General features: G+C 44.0%; 1 protein-coding gene across 1 annotated transcript in view; it reads right to left on the bottom strand.

The window, feature by feature from the left end:
- Nucleotides 1–26,797, bottom strand: part of PTDSS1 (phosphatidylserine synthase 1) — a 64,643-nt gene that overhangs the window by 17,000 nt on the left and 20,846 nt on the right. Inside the window, exons 3-9 of the mRNA XM_060610960.3 lie at nucleotides 24,508–24,552; nucleotides 21,409–21,533; nucleotides 16,893–17,051; nucleotides 13,272–13,423; nucleotides 9,009–9,150; nucleotides 6,988–7,100; nucleotides 4,093–4,158 (exon numbers count right to left, since the gene is read on the bottom strand). Of these exons, the coding sequence (XP_060466943.1) occupies nucleotides 4,093–4,158; nucleotides 6,988–7,100; nucleotides 9,009–9,150; nucleotides 13,272–13,423; nucleotides 16,893–17,051; nucleotides 21,409–21,533; nucleotides 24,508–24,552 (802 nt within the window). The remainder of the gene's footprint in view (nucleotides 1–4,092; nucleotides 4,159–6,987; nucleotides 7,101–9,008; nucleotides 9,151–13,271; nucleotides 13,424–16,892; nucleotides 17,052–21,408; nucleotides 21,534–24,507; nucleotides 24,553–26,797) is intronic.

Raw genomic sequence — 26,797 nt, 5'->3', positions numbered from 1 at the left:
TCGCATATACTGCATATACTGCCCCATGGCTGTGCCAGAATACACTGCTGGGATGGCTCAGGGGGTGGGTGAGCCGCTCTGTCTGGCCAGCCAGGAGCTGACCCTCCAGCAGTGGAAACGAGATGTGCAAATCTGTGACACACCTACCGCACAGTCAAACAGGCAGGAGTCAGGCTCCGGTTCAGATTAGGGGGAGTAGACGCACCTTTGTAGAGACAGTCATAGATGGGCTAGGCTTTACCAGCTAGAAAAAAAAAAGGTTCAACCGTGTTCCATGGAACTTTCTGACTTCCCAAGAACCCCAGAGGCAGGGTGGGGTGCATGGGGACAGGGGCAAAAGGGTCCTCACCTTGACAGTTCTGCTCAACTGTTTCTTTTTTTTAAAGTTTATTTATTTATTTTGAGGGGAGGGAGGGGACAGAGAGTGAGAACGTGAGCGAGGGAGGGGGAGAGAGAGAGGGGTGGAGAGAGAATCCCAAGCAGGCTCTGCACCATCAGTGCAGAGAGCCTGAGGTGGGACTCAAACCCACGAACCATGAGATCACGACCTGAGCCGAAATCAACAGTCAGACACTCAACTGACTAAGCCACCCAGGCTTAGTCAATTGTTTTGCTCTCTGTTAGGATTTGGGGCAAGATGTCATTTGGGGAAAGGGATTCAACTGCTAAAAAAAACTTCTGTGCCTACCACCGAGGTTTGGGGCTAAGACTGGAGGGGTTTTTGAGGAAGGAAGCATGGGTGGCGGGATAAAGGAAGGACGGACTATCGATCGTGAGGAGGACAGGATGAAGGGGAAGACACAGGAAAAGGGAAACTAGAATGCTACCCCAGCAGTGTGAGCACGGAGGGCACGACACAGAGGTGGGCAGATGGGGAGAGAAGGTGAGGAGGGCAGGAGGCTGTGAACAAAGGTCAACAGCAGGAAGGTGAGGGCTGTGCTGGGAAAAGGTCAGAGTGGGATGACACCTCCCACAGAAGTCTGTTCCCCTCGCATGCACCCTCCTCCTGGAAGGACTCTATGCCTCACAGCTGTTGTCTATCCTTCCGGGGGTAGGGGAGCACAGGGGGAAAAGCCTGGAAGAACAAGTACCATTGCAAGAAACTGTGGAAACGAGTGACGTGGAATGGACAGCCCGCAGAGGAAACCGAGAAGGAACAGTTTCAAGATGGCAGATGCCGCGGGGAAGACAGGGGAGATGCGGGTGGAGGAAGGGCCTGCTGACTTGGGACTGACCTTGGCAAGAACAGTGCAGCAGAGCACCGGAGACGTGAGGCTTATCGTCAAAGGGGCACCAGTTGGGTTAGGACAACATGGAGAAAAGGACAGTTCTGAGAGTGAGGTGGACGTGGTCTTGGAGCCCCTGGGGAACAGTGGACTCTTACCCAACCCAGCCCCTGACGGCCCCACCCAAGTACTTCCAGGGGAAGGAAAAGTGATTGCTCACTCCTGCTATGGCCAAAGCGTGGACACCTTCCTTCAGGGCCATGCGATCAAAATCCTTTCTTTATAAATCAGGCTACTTCCCTCTTGTTCAGAAACAGTTATGATGAGGGCAGAGTGGGGAGAAAGACGAAGATAAATATGGTATAAAGTGCTCCCCTGGGGAATCTGTTCATATCGGTCTGGGCCTAACACCCCCACAGAGCTGGAGTAGTGTAATGGGACTTTCTAAAGACAGAAGAGGCCAGCTCTTACACACTACTGCTTTCTCCTTGGTGGGGTTCCCATCCCCTAGCTGGATGGAGTCCCATCTCTCCGCTGGGCACGGCAGGTTTGAGTATAAAAAGCTTAAAAGCTCAGTTTTATGGTACAACTGTGGGAGACCACATTGTAAGTCCGTATTTAGTTACACTGCGAGTAATTAATACAAACCCTTTCAGGGTATAACATTTACAGAAGAGAAAAGTGCTCTCTTCAGGAGAAAAAGATGGAATGGTAGGTCAGACACCTCAGGGGGTCCTGTTTGCCCTTTCCCTTCCCCCGCCCACCTCCGCAAAGGCAAAAATTTGACTGTGGCTATGTGGGGCGCTCCTATTCCCCCCCTCTCCACACCTTGCTAAATGAAGCCTGAAATTACTCTAAAACTAGTGAAAAGGAGCTATAAAACAGCTACTAGGAGATGGGAAAAAGACAAAATGAGGGCAACAGGGACGGGGCAGAAGAGGGGAGGTGGTGGCCTCCAAGGGGCAAACCTGCAGAGAGAAGACAGCTCGGGCCCCGTGTTTCCCTGCCGCTGGCTGACGAGAGGTGGCTCTTGAGTGTGCTCACACCCCCAGGGGGATGGCTGTGTGAGGTTTATGGAGAGGAATGTTCTTTCCGGCATGGCCCGCTAGTTCTCAAGGTGCGTGTCCTGATACCACCATTCTGGGAGCTCGCGATTCTCGGAGAGCATACTCAATAAGCCAAAAGATGCCTCCTTCGCATTTTACTTTACTTGAGCCCTTTTCAACAACGTGTGACTTTCTGCAGCAGCGTTTTGTGCCGCTCCAGCCCCGTTTATCTTTGCCATTTCTCCCACCGCTAGGGATTGTATTTTTCGGCTGCCCGATTAGAAACCAACTTTGTTGCCACACTGCCACTTTCTCTGATCAGCATCTCCTTTTCCTCAACAGGTAAAACAGAGACAAGTCATGTGGAGCATACGTGCACTCACAGCAGAATAAGGCTTTGGCAAGGACTTCTGAGTCTGAAGAGGAAACTAAGTGTGGAAAGAAGGCATAGGCAGTGGAGGAGGGCTCAGACGCTCTGTGGACGAGGTGCGAGAACAACGCTTCCTGTCCTCCTTGGATGGGGCAGTAAGGAGAGCCCGTCTACCTCCTTTTTGTGACTACAACAGTGCGGTCGCATGGCCTTTGCTCTGAATATCGGAAATCTGGTAAACGTGTAAATTCTCTCTCCTGCTAGATTACTAAACAATGGAAAGCCAACCCACGTTATCACCCCATAAGCTACTCTGGGTATGAAAATCAGCTTACATCACAGAATGTATGAGAAATAAGGACAATGCCCCTTTGTGTTTTAGGTGGGAGGGGGAAGCCTGCCTACATCTTTAACTTGAGCAAGCCCTCAGAATCTGAAATGAGAGCTGACACACACCCACACAGGAAAATGTTTAGAAAGAGTAACATAGAAAGGTTAAGGACAGTGATCCCTGATGGGCTAACTTCTTTGGATGATCTTTAGTTTCTTCTTTTGCCACTTTTTCTAATCTAAACATATGAATTACCTTCTCACTGGGAAAAAAAAAAAAGTTACTCTGCTTAAAAATCTGCTGAAAGTAGTAACTTCTTGCCTACTATGGGTATTCATTTTTATGTTGTCACACTCAATTTAGAACCTAAATTAGGTCTTGAGTCTAAGCTACCTCAGGGACTTAACTTCACACAGATGTGCTACACAACTACAGAACCTCGGCTGCTAAATGGAATGGTAAATTGTTGGCCGAATTTAAGCAAAAGAACCACTTACCTGAGACACTGAAGATGGCCTCACATTTAACACTGCAGGGTTAGACTAGTTAGCCTATGGTCTCTTTCAAATCATTTAAATAATAATACTTTAAGATAGCGTTTGTATCTGTGACAAGACAATAAATTGTGACTGTGTGGCTGTATGTTAGTTCTCCTTGGAACAATAAAATTATACCTTGGTAGGCAGCAAGCAGCTGTTCTGAGCAGGCTTTTTGATGTAAAAGTAACATAAAGCATCACTAAGCCTATCATGAAATGATGTCCCAAACTTGTCATCAAATTTAGAGGGAATTCGAACAATCCGTTGTCTATCTAATTTATTTCATAAAATAAGGTCTCTGAGTTCCATGCAGCAAATATCTTTTGATTTCCTTTTTTTTTGTAAAAAAAAAAAAAAAAAAAGTTTGTATGTCCTCTTTCTATAATTTGCCAATTAACTACAATATTCTAAACTTAAATCAGAAAAGAGAATGTTAAAAATGAAAAGACATAAAACAAAACAATAGCAAGCCTTCATTGGAAGATTGTACTGAAATGCACTTAATACAGGGTCAAGAAATAACCAAGGAAATTTAGAGGCTTAAGTGGTTTTTAAGCCTCCACAATAATAGATTACTCACCCAAACACCCAGCACTGTGTTCCTACGCGTTTGCACTGTGTGTCAGTGAGGTAAGCATAGTACTGCCTGAAAGAACAAAGATGGAATTCAATGAAAGCTTCTGGAAGATCAATGGGTCAGCATAAAATTAAATCACTTTAGGATAAATATAAAAGATGTTCCGCCTTGTTCTACATACTCCGGCTAAGTGGTCTACTTCTAGTCAAGGGAATGAGAAGCCAGTGGCTGCTGGAACATTCCTATAAAAGGTGAAGAGTTCGGGCTGGGTTGGAGTGGAGAGAGCATGGCTTAAAGAGCTGAGTATTCACAAAGGCAGTTTTGATTCAGGGACAGAATGGGTGCTTCAGTCTCTCTGCAGGGAAGTGATTCCAGAGGGTCACCTACACTGTCATGAATTGTCTCCTCTGGCACTCTCCAGGACAAAGGTTGCCGATTGTAACCGGGCAGGGCAGACACACACTTTTGGCTCTCAGAAACTGGAATGGGATCCCGCATGCAGGTCACTGTTCACTCAATACCAATGACTTTGAATGTTACTGACGAGCTCAGAAAAATGAGGCAATGACATGGAGCTGAAAAGCTTAGAGCAGCACTGTCCTACGTAAATATAATACAAGCCACAAATGCAGTTTCAAATCTTCCGGCCACCATGTTAAAGCAAAAAGAAACAAGATAATAGATGTTTTAGTAACATGTTATTTAACCCAGTGTATTGAAAACAACTATAATGAAGTATTTTACAAGGTTTCTGCACTAAGTTTTTGCACAAAATCCGGTGTGTATTTTACATGTACAACATTTCAACACAGACTGGCCACACTTCCTGTGCTCAGCCACCACATATGGTAGGGTAAGTGGCTGCTGTTAGGACAGTGCACGTTTAGACCCTCATGACCACCCCCAAAACCCAATTCGTCCCTTCAGAAGTAGCATCTGAAGCAGGAGCTCATCATCTTTTTGGAGGTCACAGACTTTTTTGAGGATTTAATGAAACCTGTAATAAGGGGCACGAACACACAAAATGTTGCATTAAGTTGCAGGGGGCTCATGGATACCTGAAGATCATCCACAAACTATCATCTCTTCACTCCAAAGGCCTGAGTGAAGAATTCTAGTCATGAAGAATTCAGGTCTACCTCTCACTTCACATTTTCATGGCCTAGTATGTTTCTACCACTTCAGCTTCTCTCCCCTCCAACTGTAGCCATCCCTTTACACTGTACTTGATATTATCAGAGTAAGAGAAGGTTCAGTCAAACTTCTTCGCAAAGCAGGAGAGTCGAATCAAAAGGGAAGGAAATGGAGATGTGGTCCGTATGATTTATTTATCCGAAAGCCTGTAAGCTTTCTCTCCTTTTAGGGACTGCCATTTGCTACCTGGGGTGGCTGTGTTAGAACCCATTAGAACATTTCCATCTTCCCAAGTAGCTTGCCAAAGCATCTTCTTACAAAGGAAATGCCTCAAGTTGGTATGAGAGCACAGAAAAGGGGCTGACTTTTAAACAAAAAAGAAATCATGTAGAAATCCACAGCGTTGGGCAGAAATTTTAAGGAGCTCTCAAAAACTTAAAACACTGGACATGTAGCCTCTGGTTCTTGTTTTGAAATGTTTAGCAATATTGAAATTTCATGATAAATCAGATGTGATTTGTGATTCTGTTTTATATATAAGCGATTTCTTTCCCCACTTACTGACTTTGTTGATCACTCCTAAATTAATGAAAAAGCTGCTGCTAATCTTTCTTGAAAATAACTGTGAGTCTCAAATTAAATTAAATTTTAAATGAAAAAGGGAGGCTCCAATCCACCAAGGGAAAATAGCATTTACGAGAAAACCACTTCAACAGACCATTGGTCTGTAACATGTCAAAACTCTGCCTGCCTACCAACTAGTGGGTCTCCTGTTTGGTCCTTAAAGAAAACAAGAGATGGAATTTTAGGTCTTAACTTCCCAGGACTCAGCTCTATCTTATTGGGTTTGTTCAATCCGGGATCTGCGCCACAGGAGGAGGGAGGCAAGGGGAGAAGATATATATAGATACAGATGGTTATCTATATCTATCTGTTTCCTCTTTGTAATAATTAATGAAGACAGAAGAGGTTTGACCAAGGAGAATACCGACTCTTCTTGGCAAGTGAGGCCCTCTGCTTGTGTGGTTTGCATGCACATTGAAACTGATGAATTAAGTTATTCTACAGCTACAGCTTCTGAAGCTAACTCTTGTAGCTGCTTAGTATCTATCTGTATCTTCCTAACTTTGCAGATACCTCTGGTGTTGTTAGTGAATCAATGGCGCTTCACATGAATTGTCAAACCCCAATGCTGTTAGTTCTAGACAGGAGGAATGAAACAAATGACTGTTTGCCTCTGATGTGCACTGGAATCAGTCTGCATGAGCGACAGTCACCAAATCACACCTCACCTCTGGGGCCCTACCCAGGTCAGAAGCATAACAGCATGAATATCTAAGCTTATCTCACTTGTCCTGGAAGATGACAGGAAGGATGCTGATAAAAGGAAAGTAACTGGCTCTAAAATAGCATCATTTATGACTTCAGATCCAACATTAAAACTTTTGTATTTTTCGATCACCTCATTAAAAACAAAAAAAAGTCAGCACCACTGCTACTCATTTTTTTTTTTTAAAGGATGTTAAAGGGGGGAAAAAGAACAGCAGTGAAAGATTATTAAAAAGGTTTGAAGATAATGGTGTGTGTGGTGTTCTCACTTCATGGTACTGAGGTCTGAGAGCAAAACATTTTCTTCATATTCAGATGTATAATTCTTTAATATTTTCATGGAAAATCTAACATATGTGACTTTCCTTATGCTGAACAGGAGAATGCACAGCAAGTTAATGCGCTCAAATGACAGTCAGGCTTGTATAGAATTACCTCACTGTGGGAGCCGTGATGCCACCAATAAAGAGAATTCTACACCAACTTAATGGATGACTGGCTTGGAACACAAAGATATGTTTCAAGAAGAAGGTATTCAACTCAGTTAGCTGAAAAAGAAGGATGCATTAGTCAACCTGATACTGCATGCTAAGTCATAACAACATATTCCTTGTTATGGACATTCTAAAAAATAATTAGTATGTTTAAAGCATTTTCAGAAAATTTATGGGGTCCTCCAAGTTGCTACTGGAACGGCTGTATTTAAATTAAGTAACAGCCAGTACAATATGGGCACCAACCAGCTGGGGGATCATGGGTGCTGGCGTAGGGAAGGGGTATATGGTGGAATCAGCTATTTGTCAGGCTTCCTGGTGCGTGGCTCTCATTTGGGTCACCCATGTGATCTGCTGGGATAGTTGGGAGACAGATGTTCTGAGAACAGCAGAAATCATGAAAACAAATATACACCATGGAACACCTCTGCAGCCTTACAGAAATCAGGCCAGATCTAAAAGAAGTCTCACTGTAGGAAAGTGAGCTCTTTGATAACCAAAAGAAGCTTGAGATACGTCAACGAGAAATGACTGGGAACCTATCTAGCACATGCCTTGACCAAAGGCAGCTCTTAAAAGTGGGTGCGAAGGGTCAGTTCAAGTTTCACCTATGGCCAGTGGTACTTTCCCTGAGGTTAGCATCCTGGTGCAGCTCATCACACGAAGAACCCGTGGCAGCACAAGAGAGACCAGGCAGGATGTGGTCTGTGCTGAGCCCATCTCCTGCATTTCCCCTCCAGATTCAGCAAGGAGCAGAGATTAGGAAAGGAGAACACACGGACCAGCAGGTTCATTTCAGTGACGTGAGACATGTGTCTTTTCCCACAGCATTGATTTCAAGGATATAAAATTTAAAAAATGGTCCACTAATTAATGCCACACATGGAAAGCTGGTCCCAGCTCAGTGAGTGTGAGAAGGGTGCTCCGTGTAATGCTGCCATTCTAGGAGCACACCCGGTCTCTCCTGGACCAATCCAACCTCCTCCTCAGTTCGCATACTAATGGAACACCTACACCTTCCCAGACATCGCTCTGATAAGGAAAAACTTAGTCCCTACCCATTTAAACTCCCATTTTCATCAGACTGACTTCCCCAAACCATGGTGACTACTTATTCACATCCACTTCTGAATCCGTGAACTCCACCTGCTGAGATGAGCAATATTATTCTCCACATGTGGACAAGGATAATTGTCTTAAAGGTGACTCACGCTCATTTTTTATGTTGGGAGCATTTCGTGCCTGTGTTCAAAATATAATTTCTCATGATTCCGAAACACCCGTCAAGCAAAAGCTGGTCTCCCAAAGTTGTAAAATGATTAACTTGGGCACAGGAGGATCAACACAAAAGGCTATCTCTAGAAAACAGAGATGTTTAGTAATCCTCTTCCAAGGCCCGTGGCTGCCTGAATCACGTAGTGGGCTGCTTGGAAGGAGACCTTCTCTCCACTGACAACACCTTCTTGGAGGACCCAGGGCCCCACACATAGTAGAGCCTTCTTTACTAAGCTCTCTACAAATTACCTGAGGTGGTAACAGCTGAGGCCCAATTTTAAAAAGTAAACGTTAAACTTAGAATATAAGAAAAACCCTTGGTATTTGTTCCTTTGGTCCTGAAAATGATCCCTCTGAAAATCTATCCGATGCCTAACAACTTGGGTGACAGATGCTGTGACCAAAAGCTTCTTTTGGGGAACTGTAAGCATTTTCTAACTTCCAACTCCAAGAAAGATATTTGAAAATGTCTTTATGATGAAGCAAGGCCTTGGGCATAATAACACTGCTCTGTTTAATTATTTTTTGTATGTAAGCTGCAGGATTTTCTATCTTCCAAACCACCCAGCTGGTAAGCAGCGTCAACTAATGTTAACTCTAAATTCCTGAATGGTTTTTATTTTGCTTTTGCTTTTCTTTTGTCCCCCCCCACCCCCCACCCCCATTTCTGGGCATCTGAAAAAATACCTGCCAGATGATCATGAAAAGGTATATTCCAGCCACTCTCTGAAATGAAGATTTGGGGTCAAACCATCGAACGTAGGTCCAACTAGCAGGAGTAAACTGGAGCACGGCTCTTTTGATTTTACCAGTGGTGGTGTGGATGTCTCTGTAAGAAGAGAATGGCTCCAGTGAAAATCCAAAGAGATAAGGAAGGGGAAGAAGAAAAACAAACCAAAAAAACTGCACTGACAATTTTACAACAAATGCTCAAGACAAAAAGATTCCTTTCTGGGTGAACCATCTCCCCAACAATGATCTCTCTATTTATATGAAGTGCGGAGAGCTGTATCCTCGATAGGAAATTTCAGTGATGACAGGCACAGGGCAGGGGTCAGGTCACTAAAGAGCCAGGAGAGGCCTTAACTTGTGAACAGGTGACAAAAGAAGCTGAGGCATAATAACAGCCCCCTGGAACCAGGCCAGTGAGAATGAGGACGCCCACAAGGACATGATCCCACCCACTCTGTATTTCCCAAGGCAGGGCATTTTTTTTGTTTTGTTTTGTTTTTTTAACGTTTATTTATTTTTTGAGAGAGAGAGAGAGAGAGAGAGAGAGAGAGACAGAGCACAAACAGGAGAGGAGCAGAAGGAGAGGGAGACACAGAGGGAGGCTCCAGGCTCTGAGCTATCAGCACAGAGACCAACACAGGGCTTGAACCCATGAACTGTGAGCTGAAGTCAGATGCTTTACAGACTGAGCCACCCAGGGACCCTCCCAAGCCAGGGCATTTTAGTTAAACAGAGAGGTCACCCACACCATTTCTTCATCCTATTTCTTCCTAAGATAAATGAACAGTTTGGGATGACAAACAGCAATTTCTAAGCCTCCTTCATTTTAATCCCACAAAATCACTCAGTTAAAAACTTCACACTCCCATGACAGGAACGAAGATTCCTACGTGTTACACGTGAGAACAGTCAGGCTCAGGGCACCTGCCAGAGGAAAGCTCCCGTCATGAGCACCACAGTTGGCTGTGTATTCTAGCTTCTCCTGCTAGACCAGGAGCCGAAATCCAAGGTAAATAGCATTTAGTAACTGGTAAAGATTCTTTATTTCGACAAAGATTTTTATCAAGTGCCTTTAGGTCTTGGACATTGTGCTAAGTGCTGAAGGCACAAGAGCGAACAAGTCAGGTCTTTTATTTTTGCGGCAGAGGAGGATCCACTCGCCTACCCATCAACAGGCACGTACTGAGAAAATCTTGCAGCAAAAAGACATGAGGCACAAGAGCAACAAAAAATAGAGATTCTCCAAAAATAAACAAGAACTATGAAGGACCTGTATTTAAAAGAAAACAATAGCAAACTATATGGTAAGAGGTAGAGGAATATGGGAATAAATAGGAGGACAGAGCGTGATCAAGTATTGGAATACTTACTACAGATCTCCGTTACCTTGTGATGGGTTTCGCCCGGACAAGCCCATCATAAATTGGAAATATCATAAGATGAAAATGTATTTAATACACCTAACCTACCAAACACTATAGCTTAGTCTAGCCCACCTTACGCTTGTTCTGAACGCTTACCTTTGTCTACAGGTGGGCAAAATCCTCTAACACACAGCCTATTTTATAATAGAGTGTTGACTACCTCATGTAATTTGTGGAATACAGTACTGAAAGTGAAAAACAGTGGGTGTCTGGGTGCAGAATGGCTGTGAGTGCATCAGTGGTTGACCCTCACCATTGCCTGGCTGACTGGGAGCCGCGGCTGTCCCCTGCCCAGCATCACAAGAGAGGATCCTACCCTACACACGTCACCAGCCTGAGAAAAGATCCAAATTCAAGACCCAAAGTATGATTTCTGATGAATGTGTACCACTTTCATACCATTGTAAAGTCAAAAAATCATTAAGTCAAACCACTGTAAGTCAGAATTGTCTGTACAGCCAACAGGTTAATTCAGCTTTATATTCATTTGTATATTTGACGTCACTTAAAAGAAAAAAGCACCAATGGGATTTCTGCTTTTTAGTTGGGCTTGTGTGTTGGGAACCTGACAAAACAACTCTCAAGTTGAGTCTAAAGCATAAATGTATGAAAATAGGGAAGCATTATGGCAGTGTGTAAAGAGCCAGACAACCAGAGATAAATTCACACTCAGCAGCTTGCTAGCTGTGTGTCCTTAGGCAAGTACTGAACCTAGTTCTTACTGTCACCATCCCTAGAATGAAGAGAAAAGGAGTGTCAACGCCTAGGACTGATGTAAGGCTCAAATGACATACTGCTTATAAAGCTGACTTACAGCAACATCTAGCACAGCTCCAGTTTTTGTTCCATTATCTACTGTCTTAAATATATTAAAAGTGTGCTTTCAAGTCAGCACCCAGAGAAAGGATGATTTAAAGAGGAATAGGGAACATGGCTTAATCAATTGCAAGAAACATTGTGAAATCTCTCCCTCATACCATCTAGCGCATTAAATGTGAGATAGACTAAATAAGTTACTCATAATAAAAGACCAAACCATTGAAGAACCGGAAGAAAATACAGGTTAACATTTACCTACACAAAAAGATGAAAAGCTTTTAAAGTTTAAATGGAGTACCTACCATAAAGAAAATTACAAGTGGATGACAAAACAGAAAATAAAGTCACATTTATGACAAAGTGTTAATGTCCTTAACCTATAAAAAGCACTAATAAGAAGAGGGAAAATATAATAGAAACGGACTAGAAATTCAGTACCACATAATTATATGCGGTAACATTAAAAAAGGCTTAAAAGTAAAATTCAAAGAAATAGTGAAATAGACACATATATACATTAGTGAATGAGGGTGAGAATATAAATTAGAGTACTACACTTTTAGGAATTTATTTATAGGGGCACCCTGGTGGTTCAGTGGGTTAAACATCCAACTCTTGATTTCAGCTCCGGTCTCAGGTCATGATCTCATGGTTTGTGAGATTGAGCCTCAGCTCTGCGCTGAGACATTTTCTTTGTGACTTATACTCATTTTCCCTTATTTGTTTTTTTAAAATTTTTTAATGTTTACTTATTTTTGAGAGAGACAGAGAGAGCGAGAAAGAGAGAGAGGGAAGGAGGGAGAGCATGAGACGGGGTGGGCAGAGAGAGAGGGAGACAGAATCCGAAGCAGGCTCCAGGCTCTGAGCTGTCAGCACAGAGCCCAACATGGGGCTCTAACTCACCAACTGTTGAGATCATGACCTGAGCTTAAGTTAGATGCTTAAACCAACTGAGCCACCCAAGTGCCCCTCATTTAACAAAAAAAGTTATTTATAGAGAAAAAAAAGATCTACAAAGATACATGTTCAAGAATGTTCACTCTAGCTTCCTTCATAAAACTGAAAACTCTGAAACACATCTAAATGACCACAAAAGGGAGTTGGTTAAATACCTCATGATTTATCCATATGTTGGGATATAAAGAAGCCCTTTGAAATCATGTTTTAGGATATTTAATGATGTGGGAAAATGTTCATATTTTGTTTGATAAATAAATGAAGGTGTAAACACAATAAAGACAGCTACTTTCATAATCCCACTGCTGTTCTTTTCCTCCTTTTCAATGGCACAGTTCCTGTGACAGTCAAATTGAGGAGAGAGCTCAGGGAGGCAGGACAAGGAATGATAGAAGTGGGTGCTGTCCCCCCTGGAGGCACAGAGGAGGGACGCGCAACTTGCATCAGAAAGTCAGAGACAGCTACCTGAAGAGGTGTCAAGGTAGTCGAGGTAGGAAAGGAGAGGACCTGTCAGCCTGGCACACGGGGACATGGGTCAAACCCAGGTATAGAGGAGCATATGCTCAGAACCTTGGGAGCCCCAGGGGGCATGGAGGGAATGACTGGACCTGCCCAGCCCACAATGTGCACTTTGTCCCAAAGACCAGGAGGAGCCATCACAGGGGAATGACATGATGAATCTGACATGCTTAAAAAGATCCCTCAAGCAGTGGGGTGAGATGGTTTGCAGGGGGTAACCAGGGAACAGGGGACTAACTAATCCAATGAGGGCAGTATGAATGCAGGCTGAGGCAGGAGAATGAAAACAAAATGGATGTGAGAGAAATGAAATCATAAATGGTTTAGCATCATCTGGGTGAATGCCTGCAACACGGTCTATAATCATTCATGCGTTTCAACTACTAATATGTCATTTACTTCTTATCGTCAAAGACCATACTGAAGGTGCTTGCTACTAAAGCAGCTCAGTCCTTGTTGTGCGAGGCTGTGACTAATGTCCAGAGGGGAGGCGACTCACTTGAAGCTGGCCCAGTGGTAGGTCCTCATCTCTAAAAAGCGGCAAACGACCATGCCCAACCAGATGCCACCGCCGTTGCACAGCAGGATGTCCAGGATGACTTGGTCCCACCAGCACTCAGCGAAATTGGGCAGAAGGTGCATGAAGAAGAGCTGAGACACACGAGACCACGGTTTTAAAAACAAAACTGCAGAAAGATATACTTCCTTTTAATACATTCTTTTAGGAGAAGTCGTTGACGTTACAGGTTTTCCCAATGTATGAAACACATAAATCAAAACAAGGCCTGTAATCGGGTTTGTTTTTTATGCTGTGGGTAAGTTTACACATTTTATGAATCCAAACAGCTCTTTTCCTGACATACGGCTTTAAAGACAAGGTAACCCCTCCTGAAAAATACTGCTGATGAATTACCTTGGCTAACGACGGCGAGACAAGGATCTAAGAAAGGAAAGGGAGAAAAGTCTTCATACCTGCCAACAGATCACTGGCATAGTCCTCAAAATTAGCAGCTTGAGAGTTCAAGCTGTGTGTTTTAGAACTATCCCACAGATATCTAGGTAAAACAGCAAGGAAGCTGCAAAGGAGAAAGGTTAGGTTTTGATGACATGAGGTGGGAAACGGATAGCTTAACAGGAAACCCTATGACAACTGGTTCACAATCGTCATCTTATTAAGTGCTTATGATGTGCAAGGGGTGAGGCAAAATAAAGTCACGGTTCTCGATCCCAAGGGCAGGACGGAGTCAGATGTTTATGCAGAACCACAAAATAAGGTAGGCTGTGGCAAATGTTACCATGGCGACATAAATGGAGCACGGTGAGGACAAAAGAGAGATTCATTCTGACAGACAGCAACTGGGGCAAGACCTATTGGGACAGAGGTCGTTAAGGACAGGGATGACTGGTTTCAAGACGGAGATGAAGACTGAGGGCATTCCAGAAACAGCAGGATCAAGGGTGGAATAAAAATCTCATGGAAATCCTTTCGTCCAAAACAAACAGCCTATCAGCTGTCTCCAGAGCAGCACATGTTGCTGTGTGAAGGCCCATTTCTAGAAGGTCTGAAATGACAAAGACAGTACCTGGAAATCCTTTGGAAGGAGGCAACCCCATAATCACAAACCTGTGAAGTAACACAATAAATACTACAAAATAAAACTGTTCACAAAAGCATTTTGTAGACTGTAAGACAAGGCACATATATGGAGTTGGCCTTCTTAATGTGCCTGCTGCCAAGAAGACCCAGCACAGCTACTGCATGTGAAGGCTTGCAGTTGCGTTCCTCCCTCAGGTGAGCCAGGCGCGACCCGACCCCTGAAGTGTATTCTCTGGTCCCCAGCCGTGAGATGCGGCATTAACTGTGGTGTGCACAAGGGGAAGAGAGAAATTTCAACAGAAGTTGATAACACATATTTGCTGAAACAAGACTATACAGGGAGGTGGGGTGTGGAGGACATGAAGAGCTTTCCTGGAAAGGACCAGATTCTGGGGGTGAGATGGGCTGTCCAGATGAATGCCTGGAACTCACAGAGGGGAACGTGGTAGGGCAGCAAGAACATGGGCTGCACATCTTAGCAGGAGCACATCTGGAACCCAATCCTGGCTCACCTAACGAAGCAAGGTGCTGGGCTCCGGTTCCCTCATCTGTCCAGAACTGAGCAGGAGGAACTGGAGAGGGCTGGACTCATTCACTCATGAGCAATTTGGGGAGAACCTACCACTTGTGGGGCAGAGTATCTGGGACTATGCAGATATGGGCCCTGCCCTCTTGAGGCTGAACACTTAGCAGAAAAGAGACACTATAAGTACCTATAATATGATGGGCATTTCAAAGGAGAAGGCCCAGGTACTCTCTTTCCAGGTGTACAAACATGGAGCACAGCGGGAGCAGGGAGAAAAGGGACTAGCCTGCTGGTGGGCTCTGGGATAGAAAAGACACGGGCTCTTTGACAAGAAGAAAGCAAAGATGGCTGGAGCAAGATGGCAGGGTGGAGAGGGTCTCAAGCAGGTGGGCTGGGGCCAGTTAACATCACGCCTCAAAGGCTGGTCTAGAAGTTTGGATTTTGTCTTAAAAGCAATGGACAAAACTATAGTTTTAAGCTGGGGAAGGACGCAACTGGATCGAGGTGTGAAAAAGATCACTTGGGCAAAAGACAGTGAAGGGAGGAAGCGAGTAGTTCACACAAGAGAGGACAGGAGGTTAGATGTGAGCAGAGCAGGGTTCTGAAAGACTTAGACGGAGCAGAGGTGCTTGCAAGAGTCTAGAGGACACAGAGGAACAGGGAAGGAAGGCCCAGAGGCCATCTGTAGTATGAGGGGAGAGAAGCAGGCAGGCTGAGAAAAGCCCAGGGCCTTGCACAGGGTCACACGGCAGTACAGTCAGGAAGATGCCTGGAACTCGGAGGAACGTGGCATGAGAGCAGGAACGTGGGCTGTGCACCTGGAGTCCAGCACATGTGGAATCCTACTGGCTCACCTCAGGAGGCAAGACTCTAGGCTCTGGTCCCTTCATCTGTCCACCGGGAATATGTTTATGGTGAGGATTTAGGAGACAATACATGTACAGTGTTGGGTACCGCTGTGGCTTGAATCGTGTCCCCCTCAAAATCCTCCTGCCGAACCCCTAACATCCAGTTCCTCATGACAAGAACTTATTTGGAAAGAGAGTTGTTGCAGATGTAATTAGTAAAGATGAGGTCATCCTGGAATAGGGTGGGCCTCTAATCCAGTGTGACTGGTGTCCTTATAAAAAGAACACCACACGAATGCACACGAGGAGAACCCGGCTCGAAGACGAAGGCAGAAATTGGGGTGATGCATCTACAAGCCAAGAAACACCAATGATGGCCAGCAACCCATAAGAAGCTAAGAGACGCCTATGCCAGATTCTCCCTCGCAGCCCTCAAAGGGCACCAATCAACATCTTGAACTCAGACTTCTGGCCTCCTGGGCTGTGAGAGGCACATTAACGGAAGCTAGATCTGGCTGGCGTGGTTCCCTAAGTTGGGGTCAAGACAATAGTTGGCATCAAGAAATATACTGCACACATGGCCAAATTTTGTTCCCTGGGACTGAGGAAGAATGATATCATAACTGAACAATAAATAAGTTCCTCCAAAATCATTTTCCTAATAGTTTTAAAAGACTATATATCTTTCATTCATGAAATGAGACAAACTTGACTCCTGAGACATCAGAGCTATATCAGGAATCCATTTGTCACCTACAAAATATCCTGGGTGCCCTTGTAATTCATAAACACAATTCTATTTGTCCCAAACCAGAAACTAGCTAGTGGGTAACCCACCTATCTACCCCTAAGCAGATATCCTCATTACTATGTACCTGTCTCAGTCTCACTGAGGATTTTATTATCATTCTTTTTTGCTTCATTTCATTGGTTTCTCTTTAAGACTTGTGAGACAAGAGACACATTTTAAGTTAATAAGGAATCACACCCCACCCCCAACTGCCACAAAGGCATCAAATATTTGTAGGGGATGGTTTAAACATAGTTTGTACCACAGGGGCTGGAGAATGGATTAACTGACTGTTAATAGACAGACAACCTTCCTCCTACATGTAAACTATCTGATCGCTGCACATGGCCCCTTCTTACCTCAGTTAGCTCCCAGGTAATACTGATTGTCCAGCAGAGGCCATAACTACGGATCAACAAGGCTTTCATAGCCCATCCCCAGAAATGTCCAAATGCAAATATATCAAAATGGCTGATAATCCTCTCCCAGGTGATAACATGGCAGTTCACAGCATACTCCTATTCAAAGTAAACAGGGAAATAATTAATGGATATTCTCAAAATCAACTTACTTCTAGGATGCTGACAACAAATGAAAAGAACTGATACGACCTTGATATGACAACTGACACCTGTCCTGCCCGCCTGCCCCCGAAAGTTTTAATAATTGAAGATCCTTTAGGAAAAACAGACAAATATTAAAGTTGGTGACTCAGAATTGCTTTGCTCTGAATTGCAAAAGTTTGATTAAAATAGGAAGCAGGACGCCTGGGTGGCTCAGTTGGTTAAGCATCCCACTTTGGCTCAGGTCATGATCTCACGGTTTGTGAGTTCGATCCAGCCCCACATCGGGCTCTGTGCTGACAGCTACGAGCCTGGAGCCTGCTTCAGACTCTATGTCTCCCTCTCTCTCTCTCTTCCCCTCCCCCACCCGCGCTCTGTCTCTCTCTCTCTCTCTCTCTCTCTCTCTCTCTCAAAAATAAACATTAAAACAAATTTTTTTAAATGGGAAGCAAAATAATTTTACACAAGTTGAGCATGTCTTAAAGAAGTGGAATCACACAGCTCAGGTCACCTGACCACAGGACAACTATGTTAAAGCCAGCGATAAAAACATAAATAGAATCTCAATTAACAAAAAAATAAGAATCCCTATAGGTTTGGAAATTTGAAAACACATCTAAATATCATGGTGTAAAAAAGGAATCCCAACAGAAATGTAAACTATATTCAGTATTAATGGTAATGAAAACACTATGTGTCAGAACGATGGGATGAAGGTAAGTAGAATTTACAGAAGATCCAAAGCCTGAAAAATTTGTTAGCAGAGAGGAAAAGCTGAAGCATCCAATTTCAGAAATTAGAAGGAAACGGAATCAACCTCCCATCCCAAAGTTAACCTTTTCAGATGCTACATAATTTAAGTATTTAAAAATTACAAAGCTTTGGAGACTTTTGGTTTTGTTTCTACTATCTTTTTGTTTTTATTAGGACATATGAGTTTGCGTTTTTTTAAATTTATTTATTTACTTTTGAGAGAGGCAGAGCATGAGTGGGGGAAGGGCAGAGAGAGAGGGAGACACGGAATCCAAAACAGGCTCCAGGCTCCAAGCTGGCACAGAGCCCAACATGGGGCTCAAACTCCCTAACAGTGAGATCATGACCTGAGCTGAAGCTGGGCACTTAACTGACTGAGCCACCCAGGTGCCCCTAACTGGCACATTTTAAAGATATTTTAAGTCAACATCCTTCTGTTTCTGTATATATTAGTAAAGTAGTTATCATATGACAATATAAGATTTCTCAGGAATTTCTACATTTGAATTCTTCCTTCCCAAAAGTAATCTGATAGGATGAAATAAGATTCAGAAAATAGCCACCTATTAACAGCCAGCTGAAGAAATTCCTGGAACAAGGTATTAATATTTTCAAATTCTAGAAATGATGCCTCCTAAGGGAGCAAAAGAGCAATTTGATTCTCCTCTATCTCTTCCAAACCCCACCACATCAGATTTCTCAAGCCTTTCTCAGATCTATTCAGTGCATTTCAATTTGCAAAGCTGATTTTTTAAAAAAAAACTGCATTTTGGGGCACCTGGGTGGCTGAGTCGGTTAAGTGTCTGACTCTTGGTTTCAGCTCAGGTCATGATCTCACGGTTTCAGGAGTTTGAGCGCCAACTTGGGCTCTCTGCTGTCAGTGCAGAGCCTGCTTTGAATCCTCTCTCTGCCCCTCTCCCCGCAAAATAAGTAAACATTTTAAAATATTGCATTTTTCCAGAAACATTGTGATGTGATATTACAATGTATAAGTGGGAAATCTGGAGAAAACAGGGAAAGATTCAATAGGGAGAAGTCAAAACAAGACTTAAAAAACAACAACACCAACCAACGGCAGTAAGATGAAAATTCTCATCCTGATTCTGGAACAACATGTGCCTGTCACAGGAATCACAGACTGGCGGAGAGAAATACCCTGGAGCCGGAGCAGGTCCCAGTTGGGTTAAAGAGAGCTGCAAAGCCCCGTCAGCCCCAAATTCCTCCACCACCCCCTCCTCTTATTTACCCTGGACACACTGCATAGGGTGATGTAAGAGAGGGCCAAGTTCTGTTCCCAGAAGGCTACTCTTCAAGTGATCATGGGTTAAAGATGACTTTGGAGGCCTTTTTACTCTCCGTGAGGATATTTTTGTGCTTCAACAGATGGAAAGTCACTTTGAAAATCATAAAGAGCCAAATGTAACTATTAGCATTATAGTTACTGGTTTTTTTCTTAAGATTTTATTTGTAAGTAATCTCTACACCCAATGTGGGGCTTGAACTCACAACCCCAAGACCAAGAGTCCCACGCTCCACCGACTGAGCCAGCCAGGCGCCCCTAGCATTGTAATTATTAATGAGCAGATTTGCCAATGACCACATCAGGAAGATCTTGAGGTCCTGTTTGTGGGAGGGATGCAGGACATGATGCTTAAGGGCTGCCAGGGAGCGAGATGCAGCACAACCCTGGGAAGCAGGGGGAAGAGGCATTAAATGAGGACATCCCGGAGCCAGGGAGTCCAGAAAGGGGAGGTGTGTGCACACGAGTAAATGGTAGGTAAAGACAGACTGGGCCCACCTCCCAACTGCTCGCAGGGCTGATCTTGGTGCTCCATCCTCTCCCCCGATTGCCTAACGCTTCACCAAATACCAAGTCTTATCCATTTTGCAGGTCAGTTTACTTTGTGATATAACCAATCTTGCTCAAAAACCCAAGAAAATTCTCAGGGGAAAATATCGTATCTGGAATACGTTCCTCCCAATCTCTGTTTCATGAGGCTCCAGTGAGTGTCAAAGCACTGTCATTATTATAACTACATACTTAAGGCATAGAGCAAAGGAAAAGTATAGGTTCTGAAGTCAGAGAGATCTTACCAGCTTCTGCTTTGAATGAGATATTTATCCTGTTTAAGTTTCCATTTCCTCCTTGATAAAATGGGGATATTAATGCCTAGCATGCATGTGGGAGGCTTACCTAGATTATATGTTAAATGTCTGCCAGAATAGATAGCCCATAGTTGGTAACTGCCACCACCCTCTCCATCAGCAGAAGCTTGAAGTCACCCATGCCATTCTCTTCCATAAACTAAGAAACCCCCCAAACATACTTTTCTTCCTGAGACTTTTAAATAATTTTTGGCATTCTTACTTCTGCCTTTAGCATGTCCTTTATAAGAATTAAAGAGAAAATCAGGGGTGCCTGGGTGGCGCAGTCGGTTAAGTGTCCGACTTCAGCCAGGTCACGATCTCGCGGTCCGTGAGTTCGAGCCCCGCGTCAGGCTCTGGGCTGATGGCTCGGAGCCTGGAGCCTGTTTCCGATTCTGTGTCTCTCTCTCTCTCTCTGCCCCTCCCCCGTTCATGCTCTGTCTCTCTCTGTCCCAAAAATAAAAAAAAAAAAACAAAAAAAAACGTTGAAAAAAAAATTTAAAAAAAAAAAAAAAAAAAAAAAAAAGAATTAAAGAGAAAATCTTAATACACCATTTAAGAAGGGTCTGACCTATCTCAGCTCCAATAGAATGATCACTTCTTGGACCGTTTATTAAGTCCATTTGTCTTGTTTCTTAAACAAGGACCCGCCTATAGCCCAAATGCCTGCTCTCCTTTTCCGAGCATCACTAGGTTTTTCCTTCAGTCTACAAAATGTTATGTATTATTTAAAAATAAATTAATAAAAATTTTCAAAAAAGGAATGGCCTTGGAGTATAAAATGGTCTCTTCACTAAAAGCCAAAATACAGAGTAGCTTTTGCCAAGAATAAAATTATTTTTGTGGATTTAAAAAAATAATGACCGAAATGGCCTAGTTCATTACAATTGGCCCCTTCATGGTGAGCAGGTGGGACGTTCATGGCGTCAGGGCCAGAGTGGGGAGCAGAGTTGCTGAGGGTGACACTGATAAGAGCAGCCACCACCACCATCACTGAGGACCTGGTGTGTGCAAGGCACCATGCTGGGCCTCATAGATAGTGCTACTTTGTTGAGTTCACAATAAAATCCCCAAATAAGTACTATTATTTCACTTTACAAAGAAATGATCAGGCTAGCAAGTACAATGCCCAAAATCCTACAGCTAACAAGTGACAGGGGCAGAATTTACACCCAAGGCTGTCTGACGATAACAGTCACACTCTTCCTACCATCCCCCTTTGCTCCAAGAGAAGATACCATTTCCCTAGACTGTTATCACTCGTGGAAACCACACGCCTCACCTTCCCAGAGGCCTGGCTTTTGGATATCTACACAGGAGATATGGAGAAGGAAAAACTTAGAACGTGAAGTTAACTATCTCCTATACCCAACAGTCTACCAATATCTCTAAGAGAGGACTGACAAGTACCTACCATGACATCTGCTTCCCTCGTGGCATACCGGAGATTTGGATCTAGCCAGTACATTAGGGATTTAACCTGATCAAAGTTCAGGAAGAGGAGGAATACCAGGAACAGGAAGTAGAGCACACTGAGTCCTAAGGGAAACAAAAATATTCTTATGTTTAGGAAAGATCTGGGGGTCAGATGCACGACACACATTAGACTCAAGTCACTTATGGCCAAAGCAGACAGTGAAATTGTGATGTAGCGTCTGGAGATCCTCACTACAATCCAGTATTTCCTTTGATGAGTGAGTCTGATACACAGTCTTAATTCAGGCTGAGAGGCTCGGTAATATTCTCAGAAAATGATGCTCAGGTTGAGTCTTGAAGGACCAAGGACCGGCAATATTCAGGCAGAGAAAAGGCATCCAGGCAGGCCCACGGAAGGAGAACCATTCAGGGGCCAGCCTGTGGCTGGGGTGCTGGCAAACACGAGAGAGCAAGGCAGCACTGAAGTGAGGGGGCTTGGGGGCCGCGGCAAGGATTTCAGATTCTACCTTCAGTGAAACTAGGAACACATGACAGGTTTTACATGGGGGCAAGAAGTTGATCTGGGTAATGTTTTACAAGGTGGCCTCTGGCTGCTGTGTGCAGAGTGCGTGCAGGTGGGCAAGGCTGGGTGTGGACAGCCCAGCCAAGGGGCAACATCAGTAGAGACAAGTGGGACATGCCAAGAGGTGGCCCGTGGCCACACATCCACAGTTTAGACCCCATGTGGGCCCTTCCGGGGTTCCCGTCACATCATAACTGGTACCCTAATAACCGCCCCATATTACAATAACCTACTTTTAAAACAGCAAAAGCCTTTTAGAAAGATCTGAAAAACCCCACCACCAGTGGCTTTATCACTTCTTTCTCCTGAACCTGTTGGAACTGAAACATTTGTGTAGGACACCCAGACACGGTGATACAAACGACCTTGGATCATGTGAACTTGGCTCAGCGCTAATCTCCAATGAGCTGTTCCAGAGGAGACAGTGTCCAGGGCTGGAATGAAGTACCCTGGAACATCTACTCACCGGGTCCTCCTACAGGGCCTCTCTCAACCCTCAGGGAGTTCAGGGGACTTGAGCAGAGCGTGGCTGACCTGGTTGCACATCCCAGGGCCCCAGGGGCACACCCGTTAGGCATGTTAGTATGAGGATCTCCTCAGGTTTATCACCAGCTGTTTTTAAAATTGTTCACCTCAAATGCCCCCCACTATACCCTTTTGTAATAATCCTTTCAAAACAATTATTCTAAGACAGAAAAAAAACATCCGGGTAGAGCAGGGCTTCTTAAACTGGAATTCATGGTTGAGCTTCAAGGTCCATGAAGCCCCAGATGTAGTGTGTGTGTGTGTGTGCGCGCGCGCACACACACGCTGGGAAAGGGTCTATAGTCCTCATCAGATTATCAAAGGGCTCCATGATCCCAAAAAGATCTCAGGTAAGAATTATACTGCTAATTACCTATAATGGATCATTTGAAGTAGAAAAAATTCAAATGTAACCAGCCAGCTGAAAACTTATAATTTCAAACAGCAATATTAAGCTCATAAGATGTAAATATGATGCAACCAGAATAATCTATTTAAAAATGTAAATGGTGGCACCTGGGTGGCTCAGTCGGTTAAGCGTCTGACTTGGGCTCAGGCCATGATCTCACAGTTCATGGGTTCGAGCCCCGCATCGAGCTCTGTGCTGATAGCTTAGAGCCTGGAGCCTGTTTTGGATTCTGTCTCCCTCTCTCTCTGCCCCTCCCCTGCTTGCACTGTCTGTCTGTCTGTCTCTCTCTCTCTCAAAAATAAATAAACATTTTTTAATGTAAATGGTCACTTTTCTGCAAAAAATCCTCCTAGAACTTCCCACCGCCCTTCCTATCTGCACTGTTTACTGGCCCACGAGCCCTCAGGATTCCATCCATGCCCAGCTCTGGCCTCTTACTACAGCCCTAGGGTCTGCTCTGCTCCAGCCACAGTGCCCTGGAACACACCATACTTTTTCTGGCTGGGGACCATTTCAGTAGCCTTTCCCTTGGCCGGGCTTCCCCTGACCTCAATCCTTGCATGCTAGATCCTTCTTGGCATTCAGGTTTCCACTAAGCATCCTTCCTTCAAGGCCTCCTTGCACATTCAAGTGAAACCAGCCACTGAGTCATCGTCACCTCACATGGTTTTAATTAACTTCCTAACACTTAGTGGCATCTGATATTTTTTGGTTGTTGATTTGTTTAATAGTTTGCGACAGCTGTCCTCCCTCCTTGTGACAGGAAGGGCCGCTCCTGAGGGGAGTCCCCTGTCTGTGTGGCCCTCCCCTTCAGCCTCAGGACCACAGCATCCCTGCCACACAGAATAAACACCTACTGTGGTTATGAATAACGCCCCGCTCCACACACAGACTTACTTATGATGTCTGAAAGTTCAAAGAAAAATAGGTGACCTTGAGCAAAATATCCATTTTTAGGGTCCTTTTTGTAACACTACATTTTCTGAACCTAAAATAATTTATTTGATGTCTTATTTAGGCAGGACGAAGCCAAGAGCCAACATTTGAAAGACGTGTTTTAAGTCCATTTAGGGGATCTATTTGTGGACTAGAAATCAAGTAAAAATAAGACACCCAATATTTACAGACGTTTATCACTAATCCTCATTTCAAATCAGGACTCTCTGTCTAGAAACTTCTCCCTCTCTAGGATCTTTCCCATTTTCAGTACCTCCTGGCTGCTGACAGGACAAATGGGCTCACAGCACACACTGGAGCTTGTACCAGCCAAGAGCAACGTAAAGGTGCATAAAGAAAAACAAGCCGCATCCCCTTACGTCAGACCTGTGCACAGTAAGACACGACAGCATGCGCGGGGGGGCAAGGAGATCTGAGACAGTTGACACGTATGAGAATCTGAAATTACCACCAGCACGTCTGCTTTATGGCAAGGAATTTTCATAAAAACTTATATTAAGAACACCAAAAAGTAAAAGGTCATAAAGTTCTACTGTACAGCAGTAAGTAAAACTGCTATAATGATACACAGAAAAAGGATTTTAAGTAGGATATACCTCTAAATCTACCAGTGGGTAACTCACCGAAAACCATTCGCCATAAGGCTGGATGAGGTCGAGTAAATGGACCTGTAGACGGAAAAACACTGGGTTAGAGCGAACTGGTTTTAAACAAAAACTAAAAGCAAAGTGGTCTCTACAGAGATTTAAAAAAAAAAAAAAAGGATCTCTACTGTTAATTTTTTTTTTCCACATAAATACTTTTAGGTTGAAGTCTAGGTTGAAATGTTTTTATTCGCATTGTAGCAACTGTCACTACAACTGTTAACAGGTACCAGTCTCCACAACAGAGGTTTCTGTTTTTAAAGCTTTGTCTTTAGAACTCAGACCATAATTTCCCACGGAAACAATGTTACCACAGTGAGCAGGTTACCAGGATGCCCTGTAAGGGTTTGGAAAATACTATGGTTTCACAAGCGAAATCTCCTGCGCGCCCGTGTAGTCTGACACAGGGCAGGGGGTAGGTTCTGAAAATTAAACAGGAATAACACTGCTTTGAAAACAAGTGAGGTGGGGTTTGAAATGGAAAACAAATCCTTGGAGCACTGGGACACACTAGTGCAGTGGCTTCTGATCATGAGCCATGGTAACAAAATACTTTGGACACAGCAACCCAGTTCAGACACACAGATGCAACTTTGGCACCACGAAAACAAGTTTTACAGGATGAAACTTACTCTTACTACAAGTGGCACACCAATACTTTCTCTTCTACTTTATTCCTTCAATTAAAAAAGAAAAGAAAAGAAAAGAAAAGAAAAGAAAAGAAAAGAAAAAAAAGGAAAGAAAAGAAAAGGAGAAGCAAGCAAGTTGGGCCTTGATCCACTAAACTGAGTTACCATCCACTGAAAGGTTACATAGTTCGCAAATGCTGAAAACACTGCTCTCATGGGCACCTGACCTACTTGGGGCTGCCCACCCCGTTGGAACGGCCTTCCTACAGACTCTGGGCGCACTTCCAAAGTTATGAATCCCACATCTCCCAGGGAGATGCCAGAACTCGCTGCCCTGCCCTCTTCATAACTGGGGCTTAGTTTTTCAGTTGCCCCTGAGCCACACTTGATCTCAGGAGCTGGTGATACAGATGTTAAGTATGCTGAGCTCTCTCCCCAACCTGTCCCTCTGCCGGGGCTGGCATGGGCAGCAGTGGAGAGGTGACACTCATGATGGTGGCAAATCACTGCAGAGTGCACACTGGGTTTCCTCATGAGACCAGCTCTGGGTGATGTGCCAGTTTCTAGGAGCTTAGCCTGGGACCCAGCCTCCTAGCCCTCCCAGGAATCCTCCAGCCAACATCCTAGAAGTCTTTTTAATCAGCAGTCAGCTTCTGTTGCTGGCAACCTGGAATCCTGTCTGAAGGAAACATGACATTGTAATTTTTATTCTGGAACTCATCCTGAATTATCCACCTCATTTTTAAAAGATGGCTTTGAAACATATCATAACTGCTTTCTTTTGATGGATCAAGTTCATATTAGGAAAAGCAGTGAGTTACAGGGATCCCCTACCATCCAAATCTAGTCAGTTCTGGAGCTTACACAGTGGCAGCTCAGAAGGTGAGTTAGGTTCGTGTGGGACCCTTCTTTATCCAGAAATATGATGTCTGAGTTTCAGATGGCAAGTAGTGAGGGCTCAGAGTGAGGGATGTAAATAAGATGTCTCAAAATCTGATCCATTTCTGAGTTCTTATAGCAAAGGCTCAGACAGCAAGGAACACCTGCATTCTTTTTAATTGGCCACTTTCTTCTCAGAAAGGCACAGTGAGGCACAGAAACCAGGATCCCTTTCCAGGTAACTTAACATGGCTACCCTTCTTCAAGTCACTGGAAAACTGATGGCTAAAATGGTCATCATTTAAGTAATTTTCTCTTCCAAATTCTCTTCTTCACTGCTGTTAGGTGACAGCTCAACTTGTCACCATGAATGACTTTTGTATTATGGTGGCTGTCTGCTTTGCAAGTATTACTTCATCCAAACCACTGAATTAACCTTTTAGACATAACATGGGATCCCAGCTTTCTCTACAGTTTCCTCTTGCAAGGTGAAAGTCAAAAATGGTATGATTATTTGGCTTGCAAACAGAATTCCATGCCCAATCAACACTCAAAATCATAAAAGAAGGGTTACTCTCAAGAGCATTCATAATAGTACTTTGCTGAGCACATAATGGGAAGCAGTTTGGAGGGTAAGAGACCTCCCACCCCACCCCGCCATTGTCTCTCAGTTGTCCCCTCAGTTGACAACTGGCTGATGAGAGCGTACGGTCACTCCCACTTTACAGATGAGGACACTGAGGCATAGGCACTTTCCCAAG

This window comes from Panthera onca, chromosome F2 (genome assembly GCF_046562875.1).
Source record: "Panthera onca isolate mPanOnc1 chromosome F2, mPanOnc1 haplotype 2, whole genome shotgun sequence".
Classification (NCBI taxonomy): Eukaryota; Metazoa; Chordata; class Mammalia; order Carnivora; family Felidae; genus Panthera; species Panthera onca.
This window is presented reverse-complemented; position numbering and strand designations above follow the sequence as displayed.